The sequence below is a fragment of the Lissotriton helveticus genome, chromosome 8 (assembly GCF_964261635.1).
Source record: "Lissotriton helveticus chromosome 8, aLisHel1.1, whole genome shotgun sequence".
Taxonomy (NCBI): domain Eukaryota; kingdom Metazoa; phylum Chordata; class Amphibia; order Caudata; family Salamandridae; genus Lissotriton; species Lissotriton helveticus.
The window spans coordinates 309,753,372-309,779,305 of record NC_136069.1 but is presented as its reverse complement, the minus strand read 5'-3'; the positions used below and the strand labels follow the sequence as shown (position 1 = coordinate 309,779,305).

At 44.7% G+C, this 25,934-nt stretch overlaps 1 protein-coding gene across 2 annotated transcripts in view; it reads right to left on the bottom strand.

Annotated features, from left to right (window-relative positions):
* Positions 1-25,934, bottom strand: part of IFT88 (intraflagellar transport 88) — a 473,307-nt gene that overhangs the window by 55,661 nt on the left and 391,712 nt on the right. The window contains exons 25-26 of one of the 2 annotated variants that reach the window (XM_078657075.1): positions 21,601-21,648; positions 18,737-18,847 (exon numbers count right to left, since the gene is read on the bottom strand). In XM_078657075.1, coding sequence (XP_078513201.1) covers positions 18,737-18,847; positions 21,601-21,648 — 159 coding nt within the window. The remainder of the gene's footprint in view (positions 1-18,736; positions 18,848-21,600; positions 21,649-25,934) is intronic. The other variant, XM_078657076.1, reaches the window with a different exon arrangement.

Genomic DNA, 25,934 nt, shown 5'->3' with positions numbered 1-25,934 from the left:
CGTATCATCTACATAAGATACCATTTGGAGACCATGATTCTCCACAATAGAGGCAACAGGCGCTACATACAAATTAAAAAGGGTCGGGCTCAGGGACGAGCCCTGGGGCACTCCCAGGCCCAGCGATACCCCTTTGGAGTAGCAGTCACCCTGCCTCACTCGGAAGCTTCTTCCCGTTAGGAATGCCTGGATCCACTTCAGCGCAGTGCTAGCGATGCCTCCTCTGTTCAGACACTGTAGCAAGATGGAATGTGCTACAGTGTCGAACGCCGCGCTGAGGTCTAGCAGGATCAAGGCCATAGTTTGTCCCTCATCTACACCTTGTCTCAGATGTTCTGTGGCCATGAGAAGGGCGGACTCCGTAGAGTGGCGTGGTCTAAAGCCGAACTGCGTGGCATGGAGCAATCCCGCCACCTCAAAGTGAAGTTATATCCATCATAAAGAACATTTCCAAAGGTGCCTGTTAAGGTCTGGGTGCTCTGAATGTCTGTAATCCTTCCTTTTTGATTATCCTAGGAAAGGACCACGTCTTCAAATAGCCACGGTGCACTCTGCACTTAATAGCAGATGTGAAAGGTGTGGAGTATCCTTACGAGGTTGCCAGTTAGCTGAAAAAAAGGAACATTTGCTGTAACCCCTCCTTGGCAATGTTGCAGGTCTTGATTTAAGTTGAAGATTTATGCTGAAGTACATAGCCTAGGTACCAAACCCTACTTGAATCAAGGCAGAGAGAAGAGCCACGTTAGGTCTCCCAGAAGAAGATCCCAAGGTAATCTCGTTGCAAAAGGAACAAAAATCAAGGACAAAAATAGAACCAAGTGGGTATGAACCTGACAAAAAATAAAGGAACAAATTCCTTTCTACCTACACAGTTTATACAGGAACAGGCAACACAGGAAAAAACTTAACTTCATCTTTGATTAGGAACTTCAATCTGTCATTTCTGGATAGGCAATTTTGGAAAGGGCCACTCCACATTCCTTTCTACAGCACATGGCGTTTACTAGGCATGGAGAGACACGCACGGTCGACATTTATCCTTCAATGAAAAATCCTGTACTCCAGCTTCGGTCCTTGACTGCCGAATCTTTGTGTGGCATGGAACACACTTCTGGGTGACTTAAACCATGAACATATTGTCACGGCCTAGACAGCAAGGATACCGAACTGCATGCGGAGTGTGGAGCCCAAAGACTCGATGTCCTCTCCCAAATACTCACCTTCTTATTTAAGCTCCTGCTGTGGATGTAAAAGTTATTAATTTAATTGATATGTGCTCCTGCAGATTTTGTATAAAAACCACTCCACCAAGCTTCTCTGAATAATAGGAGGGTCAGAATCACTCAAAAACACCTTTTTCAGAAAACTGAAGCACCACCTTTCCATATTGAGCTAGCACTATATCTTGACTGTATAGACAACGGTTCTTACCAAAAGGGTGCATAGAGGCCCAAGTCACCACCTTGACAGATGGTATGAAGTGGGATACTCCTTAAGAGGGAAGAGGTAGCCACCCTACTCCTTGCGGAAGAAGTGCAGAAACTCCCCAGAGAGTCTTTGCCATAACAATGCCTAACCCAAAAGAAGATCAATCTGTAAATGTTTTTTTTTCTGCCAGATATGCCCATGCCAATTGACGGTCCTTCATGGGCAATGAGCAGGTTGTTGTCAGTGCTTTAACTTGAAGCACTATGAACATAATGATTAAAAGGCCTTCTAGGGTCCAGTCTGTGGACCCTCTCTTCTTCCTTAAATAGATGGGGCTACAAGGAAAGGATGGTAAAGAAACCTAGGGCCTAATTTAGAACTTGGTGGATGGGTCACTACATCGCTGTTGTGAAGGAGTAATCTATCCGCCAAGATCTATATCAAGCCTCTAGTCTAGATAAAATATTAAAATGACCTTTAGACGGAAGAAAAGTATGAACCTCAATACCACGTTATCCTTAGAAAAAACACAGTAAAGAGGAAAGTAGCCAACAATCCCCTATCATATGCTGACGATACAGTCTTAATGACTTTGATGGCCAATAGCCTACAAAAATCCCTGACCGCCTTCACCGATTTTATGTTAGCCCTGGAACTCAAAGTACATTTTTGCAAATCATTTGTTATGGTCTGTGTCCCAACGAAAACTAAAACCAGGAAATTGATGGTGAAGGGAAAAACTATTGAGAAGGTGCCCGGTTTTACTTACTTAGGTAACGTTTTTAACAATAAATTAAACTGGGATGACCTCGTTATGGTAAGGGCCCAACAGACTAGTAGAATAATAGAGGGGCTTTTCCGTTTTGCCTGCAAATTTGGACACAAGCCTGTAGCAGAGATGATAACTTTATATAAATCAAAATGTTTGTCTGTAGCTACCTTTGGGGGCTGAGTATGGGGTTATCATAAGAGCTACCAGATTCAGATTTTAGAGAATACATTTTTAAAAAGATTATTAATGATTCCTAGTAGCTAACCAACATTATTTTGCCAATCTGAGGTGGGCTTGGAATATGTGTAAGACAGGATAAATATTAGCCTACTCATCCTATGGGGGAAAATCTGATCTAGTATTCTCTAGGAGTATACTTAGGGATTGCATGAACTTGGACAATGCAATGTCACTCCCATGGCTATCATATGTTAAGAACACCTTCTGTAAAATTGGACTAGAAGAATATTATAATAACCCAGAAATTATGCAGAACAACTGGAAAATGGCTATTAAAAATGCATACCGTATTGAAATAAGTATGTCTAACCAGGATCGGGGAATGGCGGATGGTGGGATGCTAAATCATCAGCAATTTTACCTGTCTTTTACTTTGCATGTACAATTGCGTTTTCTGATGACTAGACTAAGACTTGGCACTTTGCACTTTTTAGCGGCCTATCCCAAACAGGTTGGTTGGTGTGAGAGACTAGCCCCCTGTCCATGGAATAATTTGGCCAAACAGAGCACAATGCACTTCATGTTGTTTTGTTCATTGTATGCAGTCCCTAGAGCACGCTTTATAAAGCCCTTATTGAAAGCCATTCAGCCTTGCTCTTATATGGTGGGCTTTGATCATCTGAGATCATTATCTTCGGATGCAATCTGCAGTGCAGTGCTCAGTTTTATTAGAATAGCACTTTCAATTCGAAAACGCTATGAACTGTGAAAGGAATGGAGATTTTATATTTATTGTAGGTCCTTTTATGAATTAATTAAATGTATAAACTGCGCTGTCGAAGGTTGGGATAATTCTAAAACTGATTGAGTTTTGCTGGTATATTAATAGTGATTAAAGAGAATATGTTCATCCTTAGAAATGCTTTTAAATGTATTTTTATATTTTGTATATATGCAAACGTTTATGATTCACAAGATTCAAATAAAGTTATTTGAACTCAACTGACTCTTCCGGTATAAAAAAGTTTCTCTTGGCATCTGCTAATTCTGTGAGTCAATCTGCAGAGATAAATCTGTTAGTGCTGCTGATGTGGTAGGCTAATCTCCATCACAGATAAAGCTTCCTTTAGTCCCTCTTGTAGTCCTTGATAAAAAGCAGCAACAGAGGATCCATCTGTCCAGTCAGTCTCAACCACGGCACCAACTAAAGTATTAATATAAGCAACAATATTTCTGGAACCTTGGCACAGTGTTAACAGTCCAACACGAGCAGCTAGTCTGGTCTGCTTTCTGCCAAAAATCATTGTCACTTTTTGTACAAATATCTGAAAATTGGAAAGCCAGGAATTTTGGCTCAAGATGAGAGTTGTGGCCCTTGTTAATGCATTTTTAGTCAAGCAAGATAGCATGAAAGGTGACTTTGGAATGATCTGCAGTGAATTGCTATAGTTTAGCAAAATAATACAAACTACATTGGCCAATAAAAGATTGAAACCACCGAGGATCTCCAGAGATTTCTTTTTAGGTGCTGTAATAGATGTGGTTAGAAAGGGTGTTAGGGAAATCCTTGTAGGGAACTTCTGCTTACTATATCAGCATTACCTGCTGTGAGAGCAGGCCCTTTTGGAAGCAGAGTTCCGACTGGTTATGCACTTGTTCAGTTTTCACTGAATAACTATTTAACATGCAAAGGATTAGCCCCAGTATCCATAGTAGGTGATCTGGCAAACTGTCATAGCCCTTGTATCATGGATCAAGGGTCAAAAGCTAATCCCACCTTCAGCCCTTAGAGGTAGTCCCACTCCGTGTATCAGTATCTATTCTAGGAGAATATAGAGCACCTATTGTAATTTAAAGGAAGAGGTGGTAAGGGATGAGAGAGAGGTAGACATGGAGGTCCTTGTTTTGAGCAGGATAATTGTAAAAAAATCCTTGACTGAACACTGTGGTACAGGATGGCATACCATTGCAAAGGTGCACTATCACTCACTCTTAAGGAGAAAAAAAGAGAGAGTATTTGAGTAATTGTACAGAACTCTAGACTAGGTAAGCATATTGTCAGAAGCTTGAGAGGCTTACCTGTTGTGTATGGCAGCGTCACTGTAACTAGCCCACAGGCAAACCAGAAAACTTGTCTGAGAACCAAATATGTTGTCAGATACCGTTTTTAGTGCCCAGTAACAACATATAGTGCTTTGCCCTCTCTGACCTGGAAGTCAAGTTCTGGTCCTCAGGTGGTTGGGGCAGTGTGTATTGGGCCCAGCCCTGGAAGTATTTGTCCTCCATGATTGTAGTCTCCACAGCCCCATTCTCCAACTCCTCCATGTGCACGCTTCCTGACCCTTTTATGTGGGGTCTTATGTTAAGATCTAACACAGGACTCTGATCTGGTCATTCCTTGCTTGCTTATTCAAGTGATGCACTGTTGGCATGCTGTTGGTTTGAACTACTAGAGAATTGCTTGTTCAAACCAACAAGCAGAAAAAAAGATTTGGGTGCCAGGTGGACTGCTCTCAACTCTAGCATGTTGATATGGTGCAGACTCTCTTTGCATGACCATGTGCCTTGCACTCGTAGAAGATTCATATGAGCACTTCATCCAATTAGGGAGGTGTCTGTTACAACTCTTTGAGCTACAATGTCTTCATAAAATTGGACTCATTTGAGAAAGTTGTTTGCCTTGCACCACCACAGATGAGATTGTATTTCTCCCTAGGTGTGAGCTAATTTGCATTCCCGACTGCTGTTGTACTGGCACCACTGATCATGAAGCCACTGTTGAAAAACCATCATTTGGAGTGGAGTGTGAGGTAGTACGAAATGTAGCATGCCAAGGACTCCAGTAGCAAAGAAATTTAGTGATGTCTTCAGAAGATTCCGACACCTCCCATGGATAGTCTCTCTTTTAAAGGATACAAGTATGCAGCCAGTGTGCCCACAACCTCTCCCAAGTAATGAATGGACTAAACTGGACTTTGTGTGGTTGATTTGTAGGTCCAGCTAGTTCAGAATGTCTAGAGTCCTCTGGAATTTAGATAAGACTTTTTGAGGTGTTGAAGCTTTTATCAGCCAGCCAACTACATATGGATGGACAAACATTGTTTTTCTCCTCTGACAGGTTGCTGCTATCACCATGCACTCGGGAAATGCCCTTGGGGATAATTTGAGGACGAATGGAAGGCCCTTGAATTGGCAATGTGGATTTCCCACAACAAACATCAGTAACATTTGAGGTCTCTGTAGTGTAGTCAAGTGAAAATAAGTGCCTTTAAGGTCCAACAATTAACATCCAATCTCCTTGTCTGAATTGGGAGCAGCTTTGTTGTAAAAACAGCATCTGGAATTTCTCCCTCTATCAATTTGGATGCTATTTTCAAGTCAAGAATGAGCATGAATTCTTGCTTTGGTCTCCTTTTCTAACCAGCAAATAATGCATTAAATGACCTTTCATTTTTTGGAAAATGGGATCAGTTCCAAGCTTTTTCCAGTAGAAGTGTGGTGAACTCTTCTTGAAGCTTCTCCAGTTTGGAGGACATAATGTTAACCTCAGAGAATAGCCATGTTGCACAATATTCTGCAGTGTTTAGTAATGCTTCGCTCCACCAGAGTGACGTATGGAAGATTGGGAAGGGAGGAGTCACTGTTTACATCTTGCAGGAGGTTTCCCGGTGGACCCGATAGTTGCAGGCCACTTCTGCTTCTTGAAGTTTTTTTTTAATGCTAGTACTACTTTTGTTGTTTTGGCTGGTGATGTTAAAACCCCTGAGGAGTTTCAACTCAGTGTGGGAAGTAACAGTGATGATAAAGCCTGTAATGCTTTCTGTACTTCTTTTTCTTTTCCAGACCTATGGCCTCAGGGTCTCTATCTCGAACTTCATATCCTCATCGGTGTGAGAACCAAAATGCTATCATGATATTTGCATGACTAGGCCATGAGGGGCAATGGTAGAGGAATCTGCAGTCACACTGATGATGTAGTTTTTAGACCATCATTCCTTCGGACAGTACCTCCTGAAAATATTCTCTTTCTTCATGACGTCAGAGAACTCTTGCAAATGTCATAAAGAGACCTGTTATGTGTGTCAAGTTTAGCTGTAGTACAGGCAGCTTTCATCAGCAGTAGCAGATCAGCAAACAATCATAATTCCTGTATACTTTAGGTAATTGCCTTCCAGGAGGAACTGTTGATATTGGTGCAGTAGAGTGGCACTTTCTTGCTGCCTAATAATGAATGTATAGGATCTGGAGCTCTGTATTTTTTCTGGTATCTGGCAGAAACCCCTTTGATGGAGTCAGGAACAAGAGAAAGCACCAGCCTAGATGTAGAGCAATGACTAATTGTATAAAAAACTGATAGATGTTGTTGAGACCATAGGCCCAGGAAACTTTTATGTTGAAGCTCCCCTCGAGACGTCTTTAAAGGTACTAATGAAATTAATAAGTGAAACCCTAGATGGCAGAGAATCAGGGTTGTAAATTATCTTATGTAGGATGATGAGGAAGTAGGCGATCTGGAGGAGATAGTCTTTGGCATGCTACGGTTGCGACCAGAGAATGGCCTCTCTATAAAGGGAATGTCAGGAGTTATGAATGTGCTGTCAATATAGAGACTGTGTTCTTCTTTCTGGGACAGTATCACTTTCTGGTCTAACAAGAGAAGAGGACGCCAGAGGCTGTGCTGGGAGCAGCGCTGGAAGTTGGAACCGGCACAGTTGGCACTAGTGCAGCTTGTACTGGTGCAAATGTTATGGAGACTGGTGGTGTTGTGTGACTGGGAGATGATCTAGGAAACAATGGAGAACATGAGACATTCACTAGTGATACATCAAGTGAAGGAGAGTATGCACAGGAATACTCAGAATCCGAAGATGCTGCAATCCAAGTTTTAAGCGTCCTGACTCATTCTGCAGATAACGCTATCCGGCTCAACTCTGTAGTTTGGGCCAAATGTCTGGACCTCCTTCAGTTTTTATAATCTTGGCATCTTCAATGTCAACTGCCTTGAGTACCTCAACATTGATCCTGTGCTCGAAGGTGCACAGGTGGGCAACTGTCCCCATCCTCAATCAAGAAAGATTACATTTTCCAATCCTGGACTTCTCTCTGGATCATCCAAAATAAGTCCTTATAGAAGGAAGAGCGGGCCATGTTAAAAGAAGCCCCCTCCTCCATGCCCCACAGATCTTTCTGATGCTGACTCTTGTCACCTGTGTAGTTCCTCTTCAAGCCCATCAAAGAGAAGCTTCCTCCTGTCATTCAGGGTCCTTCTTGACATCTGACAGTGGGGGCACTTCTCCAGGCATTGTGATCAGGGAGACAGACTGTGCAGACACTGTGTGATCTGTATCTGCCTTCTTCCTAACACAGAAAGGGAATTTCACAAAGAGAGATGGCATCTCTCTGTGAAAGAATATAGATTTTCTCTCAGGAAACAGAAAATAAATACTGCTGATATCCAAAGACGTGGAATGAAACGGTTTGTGCTAAGGTTTGGAAAAACACCCCTCCACACCGCCCCAAAAAAAAAAAATCCAAAGCTTAGAACTCCAGGACCCTGTTGTCAAGAGTGGGGAAAAAGAATCAGTGGAACTGTTATTGCCCTGGCATGATGGTATACTGTGTTATATTGTGGTAAATGCTCCCTTCAAGGAGTTTCCAGCCTTTTTTTTTATTGCAACCTTGATAAGTACCTTGCCCTGCTTTTTCTCTCACTTTGATTCTTTAAAAAAGTTTTGTGGAAGAGTTTTTTTAATCACTTTTCACTTTTTTTTACAAACATTTTCTGCTTTTTAAAGAAAAATAAAAAATAAATTGGTCATTATAGCCTTCAATCTGCTGAAAAAGTTGGTTTTGATTTTAAAAGAAAAAATTGGCTTTTCTAGAGAAAAGTATGTATTTTATAATTTTTAACGTGTACAAGGATCTGGGCACGTCAATTCACTGATTACAATTATAAATGACAATCCCGGAAGGAGAATCCCAACTCCTTCTGCAACTCACCTTCAATGCAAGGCCCTCTTCAGGACCCTGGCTTGCAGAACTAAGAAAACTTAGGAAGTCATCAAATATAGAACCAGGAATCTGGCTGAAACAGTACTATAATTTCAGAAATGCATTCTAGTTTGACCTCAAAGCGGAAAGCTTTCCTGCCACCACGTCCAAAACTGACCACACATAATGAATATGCTGAGCCACAATTACTGAAGATTGCTTTGTGCATCTTGTGCAAGCGATTGCACATATATTGAAGATGATCTGCTACTCTTTTGTGAAATGTTGGTTAGCCAATCATCTAAGTAAAGGGTTGTGATGATTTGTGGCGTCTGGAGGTGGATTTTCTCGGTCACCAGCAACTTTGTAAACACCAAGGGCACCAAGGTAGGGGAATAGGGCAGCACTGTAAACGTAAAAGGGTTCATTCACTCTACAATGCATACTATAAGTATGCAGGTGTTAGGAATAGGATTCCTGCTTTGCTGACGTATACATCCAGGCCAGGCAAGAACCACAACTCTAGTAAGGGTAAGCTAGATACACACTAAGGAAAACCGGGCACAGAACAGTCAGGCTTATTTAGAGGCAATATGCAAAGTATTTATACAATACACAAACAGTAACACAATACACCACTAAAAGACTCCACACAGGTTTAGAAAAATAGAGAATATTTATCCGAGTAAAACAAAACCAAAACCACAAAATCCCAATCAGTAAAAGTCGAGATACGAGTTGTTTTTTAAAGATTAAATGCAAAGAGTGCTTAGAAGTCAGTAGTGGTCAAAATGTTACTTGAGGTCGAGAGGGACCGGGGGAAATCCAAAGTTCAGACCGACCCCGATGGAGGGCAGGCCGGCTACAGGACCCATGCAGGACACGTTGAGGTAGAGCAAAGCATTGATGTTGAGGGAGCTATGTGTCAATCTTTTCCAAGCAGTCAGGTCGCTGTGTAGTCATCGAACTTTCGCTTGCTGTGAAGGCATAGTCACATCGCAGAGCGTTGTCATCGGGCCGTGCAGGCTGTAGAACCGCTTTCGTCAAAAAGCCTCTGCGTCGGCGTCGAAAGACGATGAATCTGTTCCGATCGGCGCAGTGGTGAGGATGTGTCGTTTTTTTTTTTGTTTTTTTTTTTTTTTTCCAAAACCTTTATTGCACTTTGCATTGTACACAGCGGAATGCCTACAACCCCGAGGGCCGGCCGCTATCGGAGGATCATTGCAAATAGAGATCGTCAGCAAAATGGACAACCATACCACATTAACAATCAAGTTCTTGAGAGAGAGTGCTGAGAAAATAAAAGTGCCAGTTGCGCAATTGTTCAATGCCGGAGTTGAGGTTTTGATGGAGATTTTTTATGTTTTTGAAAAATAACAAACACATAACAACAACAGTTAGGAATGACAGTGTGGTCTGACACGAATCAGTGCGTTGTAAGTCTCTAGTGTCACTTTTGAGCATGGGAATCTGACAGTCTTACGCAGTACGTACACGCCTCTATTCGCCCCCCCCGCCCCTATCCCCTTAGCCTCATCTGTCTAAGTACTAAGAGGCGATCTCCTACAGCAGCCCAGGCCCTCCCCCCACTCCCACCCCCGCCCAGGTTTAGCCCTCCTCGCCCTCCTCATCAGATTCATCCAGATCATCCTCTCGCAAGGGTTCGCAGATGTCCCCCCTGTACTCATTCCACTTCAGCCATATCCTATTCCATTTCCCGGGGCAGGCTCGGTTGATGTACACTGCTCGCTCGGTCAACATCACTCGATCCATGTTCAAGCACCACTGGGATTTGGTTGGGAGTTCCGCTGCCCCCCAGCGCTGTGCTATGTCATGTTTCGCTACCATTAGCCCCGCCGTGACCCAAAGTTGCTCGTATCGGGTCAAGTCAGTAGGTTCCCATATATTTAGCAAGCACCTCCGTGGGTCAGGTAAGATGGAGTGATCTAGTGCCTGTGAGAGTGTGCGGAGTACTTGCCTCCAGTATTCCTGGATCTTAGGGCAATCCCATATGGTATGGAAGAACGTGCCCTCCTCCCCACACCCGCGCAGGCAGTAGGGATGGGGCGCCCTTTGTATACGATGTAACATCGTCCTTGTGTAGTAAACCCTGTGCAGGATCTTAAATTGCACCAGTCGCATGCGCGCCGAGATGCCTATTTCTTTAGGGGACCCAAGAGCTGCGTTCCATTCATGTTCATCCATGTCGTTAACCTCCCCTTCCCATTTCTCCTTCAGGTGTGATGTTGGTTCAGGGCTGTTGTTGAGGAGCTTGCGATAAGTGAGGGATGTTGCCCGTTCTAACATGCAATCTGTGAGTAGGCGATCTTCCAAGGGTGAGGACTCTGGAAGTATTGTGTCTGCTGGAATGGCTGCAAGCAGTGAGTGGCGTACCTGAATGTACCTATAGAGCTCCCTGTCGTTGAACTCATAGAGTTCTTTTAGTCGGGCAAAGGGGATCACTTCATTCCTCTCCCATAGGTCACCCACCACGGAGATGCCTATTGTGTCCCATTGTGCGAATCCCTTGGTGTTCCTCAGGTTGCCCAGTACGCGAGAGTCCCACAGCGGAGTCATCCCTGTGATTTTCCCCTTCCAGCCCAGAGCTGCCGTAGCTGCGTGCCATATCTGCACCGTCAACTTGGTGGGGCCGACCAGAGTACGCACCTTGCGGTGATCATATAGTGGACCTAACAGACTATCAGCTCCCAACTGCTCCCTGTCTGAGTGAAAGGCTGGTTCGGTGTGTGGTGCGTGTATCCATTGATTAATGTGCCTCAAATGTGCAGCCCAATAATACAATTTCAGATTCGGTAGCGCAATGCCCCCACCATACCAGTCTCTGTGTAGCTTGGATTGTGCCACGCGCGCCGGGAGGTTGCCCCACAGTAGGTTAGAAACTAGAGCTGCTACTTTCTGGAAGAATTTGGGTGGCACCGGATAGGGCGAGTTGTCGAGGGCGTACAAGAAGCGTGGTAACGCCATCATCTTGTAAAGCGCCGCCCTGCCGAAGAGTGTTAATGGCAGGCCGGACCAAAACTCCACATCCCGCTTGAGTCTATCCAGGGGCGGCTTCAGATTTTTATCCATGAATTCGACCGGGTCCTTAGTGACATGTATGCCCAGATATTTAAAGGAAGTTCCCGCCAGTCGCAGTGGGCAAGTTCCGTCGAGGTCTGGGGCCGGACCCCGGAGGACATATATCTCTGACTTGGACCAATTTAGCGTGTAGCCGGAAATCCTGCCGTACGTGTCACAAATGCGTAACAAGGCCGGTATACCCTCCTCGGGGTCTGTTAGATACAGCAGCATGTCGTCTGCATAGAGGGACAGACGGTCTTCCCAACCCCCGGTCCCCGGTATACCCTTGAGGAGGGGGGAGGCTCGTATAAAAGTCGCAAGTGGTTCCAGGGAGATGGCAAACAACAGGGGCGACAAAGGGCACCCCTGTCGCGTGCCCCGACCCAGCGGAAAAGTGCGGGAAATGTGGCCGTTCGCCACCACATGAGCCATCGGGGCTGTGTACAGTAGTTTAACCCACGCTAGAAAGCGAGGCCCGAACCCCATATGCGTCAGCGTTTCAAAAAGGTACTCCCACTCCACCAGGTCAAATGCCATTTTGGCGTCAAGTGCCAGGAGTACTGCCGGCGTGGTGATGGTGTCAGCTCTGGCCAGGATACCATGCAGTCGCCGCAAGTTCAGAGCTGTGTTCCTGTGCGGCATAAACCCGGACTGATCCGGGTGTACAATCGAGGACAGATGGGGCAGGATCCTCTGTGCCAAAAGTTTGGCCAAGACTTTCACTTCCGCGTTCAATAACGAAATTGGTCGATAGGAGGAGCAGTCCTCCGGGGGCTTGCCCGGCTTGGGGATTGGTATGATAGTGGCCTCACGCTGGTCTGGTGGAAGGGAACCCCTCTCCAGGCATTCCTTGAACATCCCCAGCAGATGCGTGCTAAGGGTGTCTGGCATAACTTGATACCATTCTATGGGTATCCCATTCGGTCCCAATGCTTTGCCCGGGTTCAGTGCCTTGATGGCCAGCTGGATTTCGTCTGCTGTGATGTCTGCCTCCAGTTCGGTCGACACCTCCGGTGAGAGGGTCCGAACCACAATCGGTGCCAAGAGCTCCCTGGCACTCTCCGGTGTAATTGTACGAGCCGGGGTGTACACACGTTCAAAATGGGACGCAAGTAGTTCTGTTATGCGCCTGGGATCGGTGTGTGTCACTCCCTGTTCATCTCTCAAACGTTGGACTCCCCTGGAGCTACCCTCACGCCTATCGAGCCACGCCAGCATTTTCCCTGCCTTGTCCCCCACTTCATAGATCCTGTTCTGGGTGTCGGTTAAGAGACCCTTGACCACCAACCGTAGGTGATCATTGTACAGCTGTTGCTGGAGAGTGAGTGCGTGCAGAGCATCTGGGGAAGGGTGAGACTCAAGCGCCGCCGTCCGCTCCCTCAACGTAATCTCTAGGTCGGCCAGCTCCTGCAATTGTTGTTTCTTATGTCCGGTTATGGTGTTAATGGCTTGTCCCCGCAGAACTGTTTTATAGGCCTCCCAGAGCGTTGCTGGTGAGCTTACTGAATGTGTATTTTCAAGAAAGTAGTGTTTCGTGGTGCGTTTGAGTGCTTTGCGAACCTGTGGGATTTTAAAATATGAGGCGTGCATGGGGTAAATGCGCCTACGTGCTTTCGTCTGTAGGGAAAGCGTCAGTGTGAGCGGTGAGTGGTCCGAAATACCACGAGGGTGAATCTCCAGGGTATCCACACGACAAAGGGCCTCCCCCAGTGCCAGGAAATAATCGATGCGTGACAGGCTGCCATGCACCGCTGAGTGGAATGTGTATTGCTTCGTGCCCGGGTGCAGGTGTCGCCAATTATCTGTCATGCCCATTGCCGTGGTGAATCGTCGAAAGTACGTTTCCCCCCCTGTCTGGTTGGGTGAGGGGTGTTTATCTAGTTGTGGGTCTATGACCGCGTTGAAGTCTCCCCCTAGTATGGTCTCACCCTCGGGGAGAGTTAAAAGGAAGTCCCCTAGTCTTGGGAGGTGGACCGAGTGTAGAGCAGGTGGCACATACACCGATACTAGATTAAAGAGTTTCCCCTCCCACTGTCCCTGCACGGCCGCAAAGCAGCCCTGATCATCCGTTTTAATTGATAGGGGCACGAAACGTGAGTTCTTCTGTATTAGTATGCCCGACCCCCTAGAGCCGGACATGAAAGCAGAGTGGGCCCACATTTTGTAGCCTCGCCTATCCAAGGCCTTCGTGGCCCCCCCCATCAGGTGCGTCTCTTGCAACAGGGCCACAGTAGGTCGCAAGCGCTTAATAGCCGTCAGTACCAATCCCCGCTTAACCTTGTCCCCCAAACCTCTCACATTCCAGGACAGCAAGGTCATAGGTGGGCATTGCGCGTCAGAGTGGGTCACCCCCTCTGCCGGGACGGGATTGTTAGCCATCGGGTGGGACCAGGGACATGATGCCGCGCCCCAGAGACGTGACCGGTTTAGCTGCTGCGTCGTTGCGCAGCAAAGCGTTTAGAGGCATCATGGGGGCATAATGTCACTGTCTGTTTCAAGCAATGTGTTCTGATCCCCATAGGTACTGAAACATTGTCTTCGACTCATAATGCACATTCCTAACATAAACAAATCAGAACAAACCCCCCTCCCTGCCCCCCTGCTTAACGGACCTCCAACTGCCCGCCACCCCAACTTAGCAGAGTGCTTTACCCATCCCAAAACCAGAGTACTTGCTTGTAGGGGGGAGAGTGTCTCCCCAGGCAGGCGGCTTCCCTGAAGGCTCTTGGGGCAGCCATGCCGGCGTCTACATGTAGCTGTGGAAAGTATGGGTTAGGTCGGCGTTCGGCGATTGCTCAGTGTCCAGTGTCCAAGGTCGGGTTCATTCATTCCCGCCTCCTCCTTCAAACCCATGGGATGGTGAGTGGTCCTGCCCCTCCGCTCGACCTGATGTTTGCGAGTCCGCTCCGCTACCTCCTCCACGGTCTCGATCCGGTTTGTGTGTTTTGCGCTGTCGTCCAACGGTGTGCCAACCCTCCAGCCAGTCCCGGGCTGCTCCAGGGGAGTCGAAGATCCACACTTTCTTGTCTGCTACCACCCGCAGTTTAGCCGGGAAGATCATTGAATACGGCAGTTCTTTATCTCTCAAGGTCTTTTTGACTTCCAGGAACGTTTTCCTTCTCCTAGATACCTCAGCCGTATAGTCCGGGAAGAAAGCAATCCTCGAGTTCTGAATTTGGATGGCCGGTGCCACTCTAGCGGCCTGCAGGATGGCGTCCCTATCCCGGAAATTGAACAACCGAGCCAGTATCGGTCGTGGTGCGGCCCCCGACTTGGGCTTGCCTCCTGGAACACGGTGCGCCCTTTCGACGGAGAAGAAGTTGGAGAGTCCCTTGGGCTTAAGCCGAGTCTTGACCAAGTCCTCCACGTAGAGGTCCAGAGCCCCCGTGTCCTCTGATTCTGGCACACCTAAAATTCGGACATTATTGCGTCGGGAGCGCCCTTCCTGATCGTCCAGTTTGTCCCTAAGCAGTCTGTTACCGGTTTGCAGTCGTTCCACTGCTATTTGCAATTCGGACACATCCTCGACCAGCGACTTAGTGACCACCTCGACCTGTTTGACCCTCTCGTTCATTTTTTGGAGATCCGCCCTTATCAAGGTGACTTCCGTTGCCGTGGCACCCACCGTCGTTTGTACTTGGGCCAGCGCTGCTAGGACGTCGTCCAGTGTGGCCTTCTTCGCCCCCTCGGTTTCCGCCGCTTTTCCGGCGGCCTTTCGTTGGTCTTGGGGCGGTGAGTGCCTCTCAAATGCGAATTTGTCCAGCTTGGCCTGGGCTGAGTTGTTTCTAGGGCCCCTATGGGACATGGCGCTGCCGTGGATTACACTGCCTGGTGGATAAAATGACCGTGCTCGGGTCGCACAATACCGCTTCCTTGCGCCCCGGTGGTAGTCTGCGACTAGGTACAAGGTCAGCGCTGTGGGGGGTGGTGTCTCCTCTCCGTCATTCAGTGGTGCGACGCTCTCCTAGGGAATGCACACCGGCCAGGCGCTGGGCCTCCTCCCAGCGCTGGGCTGAAAGGGGGGAGTGTGGCGGTGCGTTGTAAGGTGCGACTCACACCGGCCGGGGCCGTCGCGTTATGGTTCTCCTCAGTGCCCCCTTGATGTGGGTGTTGCCCAGGCTTCTGCCCCTCAGGTGGCGCCGCGTGCGTGTGGCCCCCGGCGATTCCGGTGAAAAGGCTGTGGTGGGATGTGTCGGTTTTGTAGCAAAACAGCTGCAGAACCTACTTCTGAAGTCGAGAACTTGGACAGGGCACTTCGGGCAAGGGGAGGACTCACAGAAGGCAGAGTCCAGCAGAATTGCAGGAAGTCTTTTGTGTCCAGGAGACTCCAGAAAACAGGAGGCAAGTCATCAAGCCCTTTAGAGATCACTTGGAAGAAAGGCAGAGCCCAGCTCTCCTTCAGGAGAGTCAGGGGCAGCAGGCAGCAAGGCAACAGGCAGAAAAGAAGTCCTTCCAGAAAAGCAGTCCAGTGGAGTCTTTTACGCAGCACAGCAGTCCTTCTGACAGAGGTTCACTTAAAATCCAGAAGTGTCTGATTTTAGGGCGTCATTGACCCAGTACTTATATCGAAATGTGCATTTGAGGTAGGGGTGACTTCAAAACAGCTCTCTGTATTGCACAGGGATCCTTTCAACCCAGCCCTGTTGGGGGTAAATCAGTGCTTTGTGTATGGACAGGATGCTACCTATTGAAGCCTGTCAGCCCCTCCCATTCCTTTCTGTCCCACAAAACCCATCAGAATGCAGATGAGTGCTCAAAATGCAGATGAGCCTCACCGTCCTGTGTTTGTGGCTGTCAAGAGGGAATGCCCAAAAAGTAGGTGCCACTCACCCCAGATGTGTATTGGAGATAGGTTGTCAGGCACATAGAGCAGCAAGTGTAGAGAAATGTGACATTTCTAAAACAGTCATGCGGAATCCAACTTCACCAGTCAGGATTTATCATTACCATTCCAATGATATGAAACATGAAAAAGCTTCTCCTCTCTGATTACGATGAATACAGCTTAAAAGTGTATTTAGGCGTTACTAATGGTTGCCTATGGGAGGGGTAGGCTCACAGTAGTGAAAACTAAAAAGGCTGTTTGTCACAACCAGGACATGCCAAACATAAAAGTACATGTCCTACATTTTACTTACATGGCACCATCCCCTGAGGGTTATTTAGGCCCTACCTTAGGGGTGACATATATAATAAAAGGGGACCCACTCCACAGTTTACAGGTTAGCCATTAGGCCCAGTTCAGAAGCATGCATGTTGTCTTTGACAAGATGACAAAAGGCCCCAACCACATGATGTGGCTGCTGTTTGGTTGCAAGGTCAGCCAAAAGTACATGAGAGTCTCATAAAGCATAAACTGAGGAAACCATAAAAGGGATGCTCTACAATGCAAATACCACTGGCCACACTGCAATAGATATTTATGACTGCATATATTGGTGGATCCAATAGAAAATCATTATGCCTCAGTGTTGCTGATGAGGCCTTAGCCACACAGCTCTCTGGGGCTAGGATGGCCAGTGATATCTCAGGTCATAAAGTGCAGGCCTATGCTCTTGTGTTGCCATCTGTTGGTAAAAGAAACACATTACATTTTCTTCTAGGTCACCTTTATTCTGTTAATCAAAGCGTCATAATAAGGAAAGAGAAATTCAGATCATAAATTAAGAGGACATCATAATCTGTGCTCCTCAAGAAAGGATCTTAGTAAAAGGATTGTTCGGTTTGTTGCTTCTGTAGCCTTATTTTTGCAAATAACTATTGATGAAAAAGATGTTAATCCTACTCCCATTTTGTTAATCAAGTTATATTCAAACATAAGAGTGTTGTGGGGATTGAGAGATTGCCTGTCTCATTGTCATTATCTTCATTCATTTCTGAGTAAGGTTCTGTAACACCAAGAGGATAGGAATAAGACTCAAATACGGCAACACATTTGCAGAAACATAATGTGGCCTTCAACCCTGATTGGCAGGGGGCTCGTCACTGGGAAAGACCCCAGCCACTCTTTTCTCAGTAGTCTTTAAGATAAGACTCATCATCTATGTTGGAGAAATGAAGGAATCTGGTTCACCTGGCACTAACACAGCTGGATCTGAGGGGCGAATATTGACAATGAGACTGAAATCACCTTCACTGGCACCTTTATTGGTGTGACATCTGGCACTGCAGTGGAATGAGATTCAGGTATCTGTGTTTAGTGGATTGTTGTAGGCTATTGTCTGTCTGAAGATCTATACTTGCACAGGGTTAGCTTCTGTAGACGGAATGCCACTGTTGGAGCAGTACCTTCACCAGTATAGGTGTCAACTGTATTTATTACGCTTGAGCAGTCTGCCTAAGTCTGAAAAATTCAGCCTAAAGGAAGTAGGCTGAAGTAGTCTAATTTGTGAGATGTTAAAAAACCCTACCTGCAGATAACTATTTCTGGCTTTAGCCTGGGACAAAATAGAGCTGGAAAGGGTGGGTGAGCAGGTGCACCCTTCTGTAATCACAGTTAGGTTCAGAAGAGGGTTTACGACAGAATGTGGAGTGTGGTCGGGCCATGCACGGTGTGGGCAAGTGGGGTCATACAGGGTGGCGGAAGGCAGGCCAGAATCAGAGGGATATTTACACATAAGAGGGAATAGGCTCAGACCTGTCAATGGTGCAGGTGGAAATTATAAGGAGCACTATATCACTTCCGTTGTGATGTCTAGTGGACCTGCAGCTGATGCTGCAAAGGTGCCATCTTGCTCCAGATTGGTGAATTGACGGCTCAAAATAAATGTGTTTTAGAAACTTTAAGTGGCTGGGCAATAACACACCAGCTGCAGAGATCCTATCTGGCCTCTTCACTAGTTTGTTAGCCCCACTTACCATGCCAGGTACAAGAAGTTCACAATAAGTTTAGCAAAGCAAGCAAAGGCTGGATATAAGAAAATAAATCACTGGAAATAAGAATAACAAAGCTGATCGGAGAGGTTCCAAATCTTCTGAGTGAATTCCTGAAATTGTAAGCCCAGACTCTACAGTCTTCGGTTACATAAATAAGTGAAACATAAAAGCAATGCACCATTCTGTCATTTTACTAAATATAAAATGTGACAAACACATTTTGCTTAAATTTTTGCACCATGGATCCTGTTTGAAAATTGCAGCAACATCTATTTTCCCCACGATTTATTCTGCAAGTATCACAGATGGTGAAAGAGCAATATACTTCATTAAACAAAAAAAAGGTTACAAGAAATGGCATTAAATACTTTCATCACTTAATACTAGCAAATAAAACACTTCACATACCTATTTCTTTATTATTGCTAGCTTCATAGGGATCATTGGTTCCTGGCAGGGACCTTAGTTTGGCGCTTAACCGTTCCCCTTTGGCACTTGCACTACTGCTTTGTCCACTATCTGAAAAAAGAAGAAAATGTGAACAATTAATGTAGAGAACAGTAGTGGAACAAATGTATCTACTGTTTAAGCTGTTTAAAGATAAAGAAACTAGTAAAGGGGCTCTCCCTAAATTAACTACTTTATAAAAGAAAAATTACTTTCCAGAGAAAAACTATTTTCATATTCTGATCACCTTTAATATTTCAAGTCATCATATTTATGAGAGTAAAGTTCTTGTATGTATTCAACTGTTACATCCTACCTCATTTTGTACATTCTAGACTATCTCGTGCTTTGTCTGCTCAGTAGCCTCACACTTCAAAGCCACTTGAAGATGTTCTGTATGTGCCGCTGCTGTTAGTCCATCAGAACGCTACATTTTGCTGGGCTGGATGTATAATTATCTGCATTTCTTTAATGTAGAAGAGGAAGGCTACCTCTTCTCCTACCACGGATTGTGGAGATTGGTGGTTGAAGGCAAGTAACCCCTAGTAGAGGGGCACAGGCTCATTTTCTCTGCTTACCTGTTGAAATGTGTCTAGTGAACCTTTTGTTAAATCCACAAAATTTCCCTTTCCACTGCACCAACCTTTCCCAAGATGTTGATTTGTAATATATCTACTAGGAAGACGCAAGACGCAATACATTTCCCACAAGATAGTGGTGGCTTATAAAGGCCATTCCACCTTGACTGACCCTTGGAGAACCCACAACAGTTTCACCGTGACCTTGTTTCTGGGTTGCAATTTACACCGAGCATCCATGCACTAACCAAAATCGGTTTAGCTGTTTGGAAGTCGTTTTCCCAGATATGCCCAGCTCAGTCTGGGGATATTCTAAAGGTGATGAATCCATGCCTAGAAGTATCCAATAGAAATTCCTGGCGTGAGTGGGTAGGTCCTACAGAGGGCCTCTGAACCACTACCAGCTGAGGTTTCAAAATACCAATCAGGACGTTAGACAGTGCCACTTGGCAAGGGTGCCTAGATATGATAGAAATATTGTTGGATCTAGTTTAGCATCTGGGGAAGCAGTTCAAAAGCAAGAAATGTGTAGGAACTTCAGTTTGTTGTCTGTGTAATTAAGTTCTCACATTCTGTGCGGTCTACTGAAGAAAAAAAAAAGGTGTTGACCACTGACCTGGGACTGTAATCTCTGCATCTAATAGCATCCCATTTTTTTTTACGTTCATAGTTATAGAGAGAAAATGATTCAACAAAGGTGTCAAATAATCCCCTGAAGGGCCAGACAACATATAATAACCTGCATTTTCTAGCTGAGATCTCAAGATGAAATCTATTTCTTAACTGGTAGAAGACACTCTTGGAGGATCTCAAAATTATTTTGAGTGTGTTGGATATGCATATGCAGAGAACCAGGTCATTAGCATTTAACTGAAAACTGACCTCAAATTAATACAGAACCTTAAACAACTGAAATAAGTAGATAATAAAAACTGGCTCATGACAACATTTAGTTTTTTTCTACTCAAGACGTAGTAAGTCCTGATGCCATGATTTAGTAGTGAGGTTTATGTATGTGCACACCGGTTTCATGTTGATCACATTTATTCACTTGATTTTGCCATATAAAGGTTAAGTATGAGTGCTGACTTCTATGACCCTTATTTTGCTAGCCTGGTTCTGTGTTTTGTAATTGTTTGTCTATGTAATATTGTCATTGACATGCCAATAAAGTTGCTTAATAAAAATAGAACTGGTGAAGTGCTATTTGACACTGTGGTCACCCTACAAAGAATGATTCAGTAGTCTACTGTGTCAAAAGAAACTGAAACAGACCCCTTAGGTTGCATTCTCCTCATCAAACCACTGTAGGATTTGTTTCTAAAAGTTAACCTAAGAAGACTGCATACCAAAACCTGGCCAAACACCTGTGTGAAAGACACCAGTACTTGCCCATATAGTCCTGTAACTGGGTGACTAACTGGTTCTTCCAAGACCTTGGCCAGAACAGGAAGCCCTGTTATGGCCCTGCAGTTACATTCACACCATGGTCCAAGGTGAAAGCCTATAACATCACGATGAGTCACCAGCTCAGTTGTCGAGATAAGCCTTGTAGCTCTTGTGACCTTTGTTATTTTACCATTATTATCAGGGGAACCTCGCAAGGGTTTATAATGGCTTAATGCTACAGCACAGCAGTGATTCTGATAATGTTGATGACCCATCACAGTTGCAACCACCCAAGGCTAAAACCAGGCCAAACATTTGTGGTAGGGAAACTTTTATGCTTAATTTGTTTTACCCTGTGTTTCTATTCTTTTACTTCACAAGTTCCACAGTAGCTAGTTTACTCACAAGAGTGGATCATTAAACATCTCTTCTCTTGCAGTTATATGAATATTTTGAAAAACAGGTTAGGACATTTTTGATGGCATTTTCATTTCAGGAAAATATAGACATGCTTTATGAGAAATATTTATAAATAAAAGAACTATTTAAAAAAAATCTAGGTTACGCAAGGAACTCGCATGACATCGGATTGGAAATATAAATTATAAATTGTGTGTATATCTGTATACATCAATCTATTTATAGATAGATATATACGCACACATATATATTCACACCTACATCTATATATACACACACACACACATATATATAAACACACACACACATATATACACACGCACATATATATACACACACACACATGTGTATGTATCTATATATATATATATATATATATATATATATATATATATATATATATATATATATTTATCACCAGCTTAATCTTACACTGACCTTTTAATTGTTCCAAAGGACTATGATTGTTTTCAGGCGAAGGGACAGCTGAGAAAAAGGAAGAAATATAGATTATGCAGAAAGGAGAGAAAGGTTAAGAAAACAATGGAAGGAGTCGAACTTTTAGGTATGTAGACTGAAATATTAACAATAAAGGCAAGAAACAATAAAGGTAACAAATAGTGATATTCTCCATGCTCTTTAATAGGGCTGGTAAATGCTTAAGTTCATGAACTGTTACATGAAATTTCTAATCTGGTGGATAATCTAAGGAAAAGCAGAATTGATGATACATCAAATTTTACTTCATCTGCCGCAAATCCATAACGGAAAGGAAATACAGATATAAAAAACTGCACTGTGCAATGCAGAATTACTTCAGAGCAGAACTTCCAGATTACCAAAAATGGCTAAAGGCACCACATTCCCAATAAATTAAGGGATATGGAAAAATGTAAGATATATGCATGTTTTTGCTTCAAAAACTATTTGAATGCCCTTTGAGGTAATGTGTGCTTAAGTATCGCAAACAATGTACAGACCATTTTCTCACAACTTGAAGAAGGATTCAATAGCAACTGAGTTGCAGGAGTTTTCATTCTTGTAGGGTAACTATGAGACAAACCACTTTAATGATTGGTAACGGTGTCAGTTGTACTATAACTTTCACTGTGAATTTTTTGCTCTGTCTTCCAAAAATTGTGTCATCCTTTTCACATATTGAATATGGAAGGCACAATATGCTTCCAAGATCACCCGTAGAGGCCAGTAAAGATCTGAATTTACATACTGTGAGACTAACAGAGCCCTTCTGAGAAGCGAGCCCTAAGGAAAAGTAACGGAAGGCTCATCTCCAAATAGTTTCTATAATATGACTAGGCATATGTGGACATTGCCTGTTTTACAAACAAGACCAGCCTCAGCCAGGTGCCATCAAAGCAGCAGCCTTCAGTACATTGTTCTTAATACGATTGCTTTTCAGTTTCAAGAACAAAGCTAAAGCTTCAAAGAAAATTTCTTTCTTGTTTTTTTTACAACTGGAGACACAAAGTGTGTTAAAATATTCTCCTCTCGTCAGTCACTGCTCCTCTTTACTCAGCACCCTCTTCCTCTTAAATATGCAGGTTTCTTTCCTATTGATCCTCTTCCTCGTATTCTCGAAAATGAGTCTGCCTAAAGTGGCCTCTAGCTCCTAAAAGCCACAGGTCTTGTCATGCCAGGCAATGTTCAGCATTACTGGGAATATTGCGACCATTGCTCAATAAATATCAGGGCAAGTTTTTCTAGATCAGCTCCACTGCTGTCCATATTTAGGCTGTCTGCTGGGCGACAAGAAGGAAAAGCAGTAACTGCATGCTTTTGTTTTTTAATCTTGTGGCAGTTTTACAATTTTTTTTGTTTGCCAAACTCACATAACTGATGACATTGAACCAATGCCTTCCTAACCCTCTAGGTTGTAGTACATCCTTTGAAGACACTTATAATGAATTAGTGACACTTCTTTGGGAGAGAGGCACATGAACAGAGAATTCTCTACCATTCAACAAACACACTATCAGGTATGGACTAATTTAGTGACTTTCTCTAGTTTTTCTTTTTATGGCAAAGTGCTTTTTCATCAGGGTAACACTTCATTACCCCCAGCTACTTTCACCCACCTACCCTCCAGGAGTTGCCGGTTAGCATCTGACTGTTAGCTTATTCTGTCTGAATTACCACATTCCCTTGAACTATACTCAATCTTATGGACCACCTTAATTAATCTGTATTTGGACAAGGATAAGAGAACGCTGAACTAGTCTCTAAAGAATCTCTACCATCACCATGCATCTTATCCTTAAAAATTCAAGGAGTTTGCTGTCTTTGGAATCATGGCAGGTACTGTCTATCATCTTTGTGGCACTTAGCTTTAACCAAATGGGAGCAGCACATGAACTCAGTCTACATGCATTTTTGAGGTGACATTGCGAACATCAATTATGAATGTTTATTTCTTCTTCCCATGCTGTATCTCTGTAAGCCATCATTTGTCCTACAAATTTTATGTCAGCTCCTCATATGTTCCAAACAATTGTCCACTCACTCTTGACCTATTAACTGTAGGTATTGTTGTTTTTCCCCTTTCTATAACTCTTTTAACTTACAAATGAGTTTGACTACTGTGAATCTGTGGATTTAAGGTGAAATCCATTGTAATGTATGTAATTTGTACTTGTAAAGCGCACTAATACCCCAACTGGGGTGTTCTGGCGCTGTAACGCATACCGCTGTGGAACCCTTCCTGGCTTTTCCCTGTGAAATGCCCACTCCTGGGCACCCACAAGGTGAAGCCAGGCATCCCAGCGCTGTTGGGGCTGTTGTGGAGATTAAGCAAGCTATTGCCCAGAGTTGCAGAGTGGGACCCATGATTAGAATAGGCACCGAGGCGAGAATTATCAGGTCCGAGGAAATTGAGCCCAAGACCCGCCGAGGCGGGAATTGAACCCTGGTCCCGGCCCAGACCTCTGCATCAGGGTCTGCCGCTCTAACCATTGAGCCACACTTCTCCACCATTGAGCCACACTTCTCCACAATTGCCGATTACATCTTCATCTGTCATAGGGCCTGTATGTTGTTTTTACAGGCTCTATCACCCGATGCAGCAGCGTTGGCATGACGTATTACCCAGAGCACTCCCACTCTCCCTTTGTTAATTATGTGATGTAGTCTCTTCTTACCGCTCTGCTGAATTAGCAAAAATCCTGTAGCAGAAAATGTCAACTGAGGTGGAAAATAAATCAAATAAAGGAAATCTTCAATATGCTCGGGTCCAGAAATGGATTAATCAGTTGATCGGGAACTCCTCATAGCAAAATGTGTCAGAGGGTCAATTTTCGTTGCGCATCATCCTAATTAGGCAATGATAACAATACCATGTATTGGTATGCACTAGTTTAGTTCTTCCCTAATATATATCCAACTGAATATGCAAAACTCTACTGAATCTTGATTTTGTTTGTGATTACAGGACTAGACAGAGACGTGTACATTAACTGATCTTATTTGGTGAGTTTGCCATGCCATCAACCCCAAATGAATCCTTCTTGTGGAATACCAAGTATTGCAGTGTCTCTTTCTGGTGGGATGCTTTCTGATGAATTCAGAAAGAACAATTGAATGACAGAATGCAGAACAATGTCATACATTCACCCCAGTACAGAGATCTGGGCCTAAATCCATCGAGGTTTTGATCACCATGCCATTCCAGTGTGAACCCAGCCATAAGAAAATCAGTCTTGACCCTGTACCCAATGGGAACAGTCCAGACCGAACTGCCAAGCCAGGTCCAACCTAAATGCGCCGGGTATGCACGGACGTGGGTACCAGGCTCATTGTGCCACTGGATTCAAGCTATCCTTGCCGAAACCGGTCCTAGGATGCTTGTTTCTGGTCCAGGGAGGACCTGGCTTGGCAGTTCGGGCTGGACTGTTCCCATGAGGCACAGGGTCAAGACTGATTTGCACATGGGCAGGTCTAAACAGGGGTGGCATATTGAGCAAAAGAATGAAGGATTTAACCCAGATCTCTTGACTGGGGGTGAATGTTTTGATTTGTTCTGCAATCCATCCATCAACTGTGTGTCTTTTGCATCCTCGGTCAAAGTGCACCGGGTATGCCCAGACGTGGGTCCCGGGCTCACTGTGCCACTGGATGCAAGCTATCCTGGCTGGTGAAACCACGAAACTGGTCCTAGGATGCTTGTTTCCAGTCCACGGAGGACCTGGCTTGGCAGTTCGGGCTGGACTGTTCCCATGAGGCACAGGGTAAGACGGATTTGCATATGGCCAGGTCTAAACTGGGGTGGCATGGTGAGCAAAAGAATGATGGATTTAACCCAGATCACTTGACTGAGGGTGAATGTTTCGATTTGTTCTGCATTCCCTCCACCAATGGTGTGGCTTTTGCTTCTGACTTTGTGAGGCATAGGTGCTAAACTTATAAATGTGGGGGTACGATAAAAACTGGGAAAAGTATGCCCCTGCAGCGAGTATTTGCAAGACATGTTTTTTACCTTGTAGATAAAGCTACACTTTAGGCTTGGGAAATGGTAGAGTGGCCTAATCAATGGTGAAAGTAGATTTTTGATAACTTATAGTGCAAAAGTAACTTTAGAGCTGCTGTAATAAAGTTGGTTTGTTTCACAGTCCTGCTCCAGGGACTAACTAAGCATTCCTCCTCCTGGAAAAGGGAGGCATGACCTTCGGTCCCAGGAAGGTAAGAGTGTTGAAACCTGTGGCCACTTAGCACGGATTAGTCATCTGGGAGGGTCACAGGAACAGTTAACAACATGAAGA